Below are 7,151 nucleotides of genomic sequence, written 5' to 3'. Positions count from 1 at the left end.
AGATTGGAAGTGCATAAGAAATGGAGTTGTGGAACTTGTTGCAGAGGACTTCCTGGAGGCCAATAGTATAACCAGATTGAAAAAGAAGTTATACAATTTTATGGATGGCAGGTTTATTAGGGGATATTAAAACAACAGCCAAGGAGGTGCCCTCAGGCTCAGGACATCCCTAAAACTCTGAAGGCCAGTTACTGGGAGGATATAAAAAAGGATATGTCCACACATCTTGTCCTTTATACTTTCCTACAGCATCTGCGAATTGCTGCTGTCTGAGACTGCCTATTTGCTATATGAGATGGTGGGCCTAGGCCTGCCAGGAAACTATAAGCCTCTCTCAAATAGAAGGAGACCACTAAATGCATAGCAACCAAACACTTGGAACAGAAGATTAAAAAAGCAGCAAGAGGAGTGCAAGTCATAGGCTAATAACTACAGTTCCAAGGGGGAACACCGATCAAAAACACTGGTTAATGCCCACTGTCCCTTCACCTATCCAAGGAGCTTATGGATGCTGTCCAGTGAAGCTCTCTGTCTGAAGACTTGCATTTATGAGCAAGAGGAAGACAGCCCCACAGACACCCAGATTCTCTCGGAGACAGTATAATGGGCTAGATGGCCCTTTGGTTTGATCCAATATAGCAATTGTTATGTTCCTATGAAGTTGTAGAGAGCAGAGTGGCTGTAGAATAATGCCCTGACAGCACTGTAGTATTTCACTTGTAAAGGGTGATGATATAGAATAATAGAAAACTAAGGTTGGAAGGGACCTCAGGAGGTCATCTAGTCCAACCCCCTGCCGGCCCAGCCCCAACCAGATCATTCCAGCCAGGGCTTTGTTGAGCCAGGCCTTAAAAACCTCCAAGGATGGAGATTCCACCACTTTCTAGGTAACCCATTCCAGTGCTTTACCACTTCCTAGTGAGAACATTTTTCATAATATCTAATCTAAATCTAATCTTCCCTTGCTGCAACTTGAGACCAATGCTCCTCGTTCTGTCATCTGCCACCGCTGAGAACAGTCTAGCTGCACCCTCTTTGGAACCACACTTCAGGTAGTTAAAGGCTGCTATCGAATCCCCTCTCAGTCTTATCTTCTCCAGACTAAGTAAGCCCAGTTCCCTCAGCCTCCTCATAAGTCATGTGCCTCAGTCCTCTAACCATGTTCACTGCCCTCCACTGGACTCTCTCTACCATGTCCACATCCTATAGTAGGGGGCCCAAAACTGGACACAGTACTCCAGACGTGGCCTCACCAGTGCAGAGTAGAGGGGAATAATCACTTCCCCATTTCTGCTGGCAACAATCCTACCAATGCAGCCCAGTATGCTGTTAGCCTTCTTGGCAATAAGGACACGCTATTGACTCCTATTCAGCTTATTGTTCCTTGTAACCCCCAGGTCCTTTTCTGCAGAGCTGCTGCTTATATCTCAAGTACTGTTACAGCACAGACATCTAACACGTCCAGAGTTATTCCAAAATCTATATTATGGACTCCTTTTATAATAAAAGTTCTTCCCAACAAGTTATGAGTGCCTGTGAAATGATCCATCTCTAATTTCAAACATACTGTCAAGAGCAGTAGTCAAGACATGTTTGTGCCAGGCCAAGAGCTCCAGTCAGGTGCCCAGGGCACAAAACTTTTCAAGTATGACACCAGAAGTGGAATTAATTATTATAGTGACATTTTACATAACTTTGGTCATGCATTATCAGATTTTCAACAGAAGAATCCTGCAGAACCTTCCTACCTCAGTCCATGAGAAAACTGACATTTCTTTGGGTAAAATACTCCCCGCAAAATCATCCGTACTAATTTCTTTCCATGCCACATCCTGAGAATTTGATGGTGTACTCAGTTTAATGTGGCCCTGAACAGGCAACGCTCCAAAAAACATCAGCATATCACAATGGCAGGTGATCTCCCTAGTCAGCACTTCCAAATGACAGATTGGTAGCACCTGATTAAAAAATTCTGGTATTTCTAACAAGAATAAACTATTTATTATAAATTATGGGAAACAACTTTCAGAAAACAAAGACAATCCACTTTTTTAAGTTTTTACAACAAATGAGCAAGTGGATACAACTGTTTCACCTACCAGTGAAGATTCAGACCAATATACTGAAAATCCTCTCCTCTTTATCATCATGATAAAGAGAAGAAAAAAAACAGTGACTGTTAAAAAGAGGCAGAGAAAAAGGATAGATTAGGTTAAAGGATGCAACATAAAATAATAGTCCAAAACAAATTGCTCTCTCACCCTGGATGATCCAGCAGAGCTACCATGCTTAAGGTGGCTTTTACTCTTCCAAGCACTGCATTACATACTATACCAAAATAAAGCCTAATGAAATTAACCAAGATAATCATATTCATTTATTTTTCAGACATTCATAAGTAACAGCTACAGAAGTGATAAAATATAACACAAAAGACAGCTCAATTCAAATATTTACATTACTTAAAAGTTACTTTGACTAATAACCGGACTATTTTAAGACATACCATTTTTTAAAGATGGGTGGTTTGACTGTTGACTTTTCCCATGTTTATCCTTCTTAGAATTCTTTGAATCTAAAGAGAAAAATAAGATGTCACATAACAAATTTATCATTTACATTACAAAAAAAATCCAGGGTAACAATAAGGCTTGATATGAAACACATTCAAACACAGCAAAATATGATGTTCTTGAGACTTAAGTATGCATATCTGGCTGTACATTTCAGTCTGCAATCAAAGATTAAATTTTATTATACTTATAGTTTATAATAGAAGTAGTGTTAAAATAAAGGTATACTATAGAAAATCATGCAATGCTCATTACTTTACTACATTATTAATAAAGCCACAAAACCCCACTAAAAATAACTTCTCTTGGCTGCACAAAAAACTTCCCTACCTTTATTTTCAACACACTTTATTTTTGCTAAATAAATAGGATTATCAGTCAAAGGATCTTGGACCTCTGAGCCAAGATTTGCAAACACAATGTTCAATTTGAAACACCTGAAAAGGTTCTGCTCACACATTGCTGCATACTGACTGACCAACAATCAAGCTCCTTTCAGGATTCTAACATTGGCCACACAAAAATTAAGGATACCCAGATCTCTAGTTAAGTGGATAGTTGAGATAGTAGTTGAGAATCTTGGCCCTGGTCCCTATAAATTTGGTGGGGTTGGGGAGGACACATTACCAACGTATTTTTTAATTAAGGTTCCTACTGTGTCATTAATTCATTGAATGGAGGCCTGTATAAAAATCTCACCACTCCAATTATAAAATTAATCAGGAAAAGAACTCTAGAACATGACTGTGCCTCTGCTGTTCCTGCATCTTGTCTTGTAACCCAGGGGTTACAAGAAATAATGGCCACAAGCTAGCAGAGAGCAGATTTAGATTGGACATTAGGAAGAACTTCTTCACAGTTCGAGTGGCCAAGGTCTGGAACGGGCTCCCAAGGGAGGTGGTACTCTCCCCTACCCTGTGGGTCTTCAAGAGGAGGTTAGATAAGCATCTAGCTGGGGTCATCTAGCCCCAGCCCTCTTTCCTGCCTATGCAGGGGGTCAGACTCGATGATCTATTGAGGTCCCTTCCGACCCTAACATCTATGAATCTATGAATAAGCAGAATTCATCAACTGCCAATACAACCATTCTCTGCAGTGAGGTATTATTTCAGGGTGACCATTTCCATTTAAGTTAGGCAAACCTAAGGACTGAATCCTGCTGTGAAGACATACCCACAAGAAAGATGACCTCCCCGTAACTGATCACATTCACATCTTTGACACATTAGCAAAGTTTAAGCCATCTTTGGGCTGCCGAACACTGAATTCTCTCTTTCAAGTTAAGACTATTTAAGTTTCAGTTGTCAGTTCAGTACCAAATGTGGCTATTTTTGACAGACTGATACCTCATCTGGAAACTAAAATTCATGTGATACATCTTGTGTCACAGAAGCAAGTAGTAGAACTGAGACTATTTTCATCAATGTACAGAACTCTAATGTACAGCTGGCAGAGAATTTGACAGATTCATACTTTTAGATGTGGGTGAAATTGAATAATTGAGAATGGAGACAAGAACGTGAGCGAGTACTCTATTGTTCTAGAGCAAAGGGCAGCAGCATTGGTTACTCTTCATCTTGTATAGTTTTTCAAGTAATGAAATTAACATATTAATTATTTATGACTAAAACTAATTAATTTCAAACCTTAGTCCTTGTATTTTGTTAGTAAGCATGCATATTTAAACTCAGCATTAGTACATTCACATCAGTGACAGTCTTGATATTTCACAGTTAGAACAGCAAATAGCTACTGTAATTTAAGTTTTTAAGCATATAATAACTGCATTATAAAAAGCACTGCTGGGCTTGCCCCCCCTGTTCCGTCTGCTCAGTTGCCTCTGCCTCCAGGGAGCAGGGCTGGGAGGGGCGAGGGCCAGCTGCGTTGGCCTTGACCCCACTCCATCCCCTGTGTCCACACCATCATGGCAGCACTCCACCAGCTACCAGCACCTGTTGGAACACTTGTTCACACTCTGATTGACTGTTTGTCAACCAATCAGAACACAAATAAAGCGTTATGGACAGACAGACACAGACTTAGGCTTTTATAATATTAGAATGGTTGTTTAGAGCTACGACAAATTCATGGTCTACTGGCCTGAATTCACGACAGAGAACCAAGTATTATAGCCATGCCAAATGTTTTAGCATTGTGGGTTTCTGCTGTATTGGCTTCAGAAGAATTTTCCTTCCCCCTTTTCAGTCATTTTTCTATTGTCTTATCAATGTTAAGTAACAGATGTCTAAACAAGAATGGCAAGGCATATGCATACAATACCAACTCCAAGGAAGATGACGGCTGTAGATTTCACTAAGATCTCAAGACGGTAAACTTGAAGTGATGCATCCGTGACTAAGTTCTGTGACCTAAATTAACTTCTACGAAGGCTGTACATTTGCTAGCTCTGCTTTCTCATTTAACAGCATCATTCTGCCCAAAAGCCCTAGTAAGTTAAAGGCAACTCTAGAAGAGATGGTTACAAAACCAGCTGGCAAGGTAACACAGTGACAGATAAGACAGCAAGTGTTCAGCTTCAAAACTAAGCCACTTTTATAGAATAGCTGTTTTTATAGAATAGCAGGTTTATATAATAGCTGTTTAACTGGTGGCCCATGAAGGGTCAACTTTCAGTCCTCAGGCTACCACCTGGCAATCACTTGCCCCTATCCAGCTGCAGCAGCAGTTGGTCTCAGGACTCCCTCTCCCTCCTCTGGCTTGTGCTGCATGCTCCCACTCTGGGGGCATGGAGCAGCCCGAAGCACTCATTCAGTACAATGCCATGGGGGAGCCCGCAGGGAGTTGAAGGTAAGGCAGGGTGCCACAACATGCCAAGGAGTGTCTGCCCATGTGTTAACATGGTGAAACAGTGTGGTGGAGCCCATAGGGTGCATGGCCACCAACTACTTTGGAATTAGACTGCTCCAATTTAAAGCTATATAGCTGGTTCCATCTAGGCTAGGGTATTTTATTTTTCCTTAGATTAACCTTGAAATAAAGAAGGCATAGGCATTCACAGACCTAGAAAAAGGAGAGAGACTTTGGACAAGTTAAGTTAGAAAAGGATACTGTTGTATAGAAAATGACAGGCTGAGATAGCACATCCCATCCCCCTCAAATCAGAAATGGGGAGTAATGTGGACCCTCCTGCACTACAGGTAGAGAAGGTGAGCTTAAGTACAGGAACATGTATGCAGGTATCTTTGGGTTGTTTTTTTTAATCCAGTTCTTTAAGTGCTGGGTCCTTTTGTGAAATCTTGAAATAAATAAAACTTCCCAAGCAGCTTAACCAGAGGCATACCAGGGCAGGTACAGGCCCGAGACAGTTGCCAACACATAGCATTTACTGTGCAGATTGATGCAGTGCAGTAAACTGCCACTCCCATGGCAGCTGCTTTTGTGCAATCCCACAAATATTCAGCACTGCTGCCCCAGTCACCCACTCCCAATTACAATACTGAGCTTACCTACTTCTTAAAATTTGACCACTGCTTCCTAAGAAGAAACAATGTTTTGAAAAAAATGAACTTATGGTGAACAACTCCACCTATCATTTGTTGGTCACCAAGTCAAGCCAGATCTTCTTTGTTGACCAGATCAAGGACAAATGACAAAAAAATCAGTCTGAACACAAGATCTGTCTCCATTTCAGAAGAGGAAGAGGGAAATCCATTTAGTTGTTATGTCTAAAGCCAAAATGAACAATAATCCCAGAAATGAGAAAAATGTAGGCGTCACTGAGGTTGGTTCAATTCAACACTCTCAGTGTAAGGAAGCAAGAGCAGGTAAGAATGGTCATAAAGAGAGACTGCTTCCTGAACAGGAGTCTAAGCACATCACTTGTTTCAGAAGGTTAAACAGTCTCCTCAGCAAACAATATACTCAAAGCATCTCTACTTATTTTTGATTGACCAGTTATTCTTGCACATGGCTGATAATTACCCAAAATATTCAGAATATCTATCACTATGTATGACTGAACTCAGGAAAAAGAGGGCCCTTTAACTCTTCTCACTCTAACCATCAGTGTCAGGGAGACTGCTACAGAATTGAACTATTTTACCCAAGTAGATGCAAACCATTAACAGGAAGAATTACTTACCTGACTGTCTTCAAGTGAGACAGTCTGCATCCACCATACTTCCCACCACTCAGAAAAGTTTCCCCCTGTCTACACTTTACAGATGCTATGGTGTCTTGGTCTGGAATGCCTCTCCCCATGTCTGCAGCCAGGGTAGATAAAAATTGATGATTTAAAAAAATATTTTAAAAATCTGATTTTAAATCAAAATCAGATTGTTTTGATTTATATTAACCACACTTTTTTCTGTTTTAAAAATAAGCCCATTTAAAATTAAATTTAAAATTATGACAGTCTACGCAACTGTAAACTCACTGTAACTTGAAATTATTCAAATAAAAATGTTAAGCACTGTATGGTAGTTGCCAAAGTTTTCAGAAAGATAAACCAGTTCGCGTGCGCGCGTGCGCGCGCGCGTGCATGTTGGGGCAGGCACTTTAATTACAGCAGCTCTGAGAGCGTTGCCTGTATTCAGCCTCCCCTGCTTCAAAATGCTA

General features: G+C 40.6%; 1 protein-coding gene across 8 annotated transcripts in view; it reads right to left on the bottom strand.

Moving 5' to 3' along the window:
- The window catches only part of SCML2 (Scm polycomb group protein like 2), a 109,564-nt gene that overhangs the window by 80,451 nt on the left and 21,962 nt on the right, over nt 1-7,151 (bottom strand). For 4 of the 8 annotated variants that reach the window (XM_025201105.1, XM_025201106.1, XM_014518798.2 and 1 more), the window contains exon 1: nt 2,507-3,453. In XM_025201105.1, coding sequence (XP_025056890.1) covers nt 2,507-2,615 — 109 coding nt within the window. In that variant the 5' untranslated portion in view covers nt 2,616-3,453. Of the gene's footprint in view, nt 1-2,506; nt 3,454-4,356; nt 6,797-7,151 lie in introns of those variants that run through there. The other 4 variants (XM_025201110.1, XM_025201107.1, XM_014518796.2 and 1 more) reach the window with 2 other exon arrangements.

Source organism: Alligator sinensis, unplaced genomic scaffold, assembly GCF_000455745.1.
Source record: "Alligator sinensis unplaced genomic scaffold, ASM45574v1 scaffold583_1, whole genome shotgun sequence".
In the NCBI taxonomy this organism is placed as follows: Eukaryota; Metazoa; Chordata; order Crocodylia; family Alligatoridae; genus Alligator; species Alligator sinensis.
The sequence above is the reverse complement of the archived record's forward strand: the minus strand, read 5'-3'. Positions and strand labels throughout refer to the sequence as shown.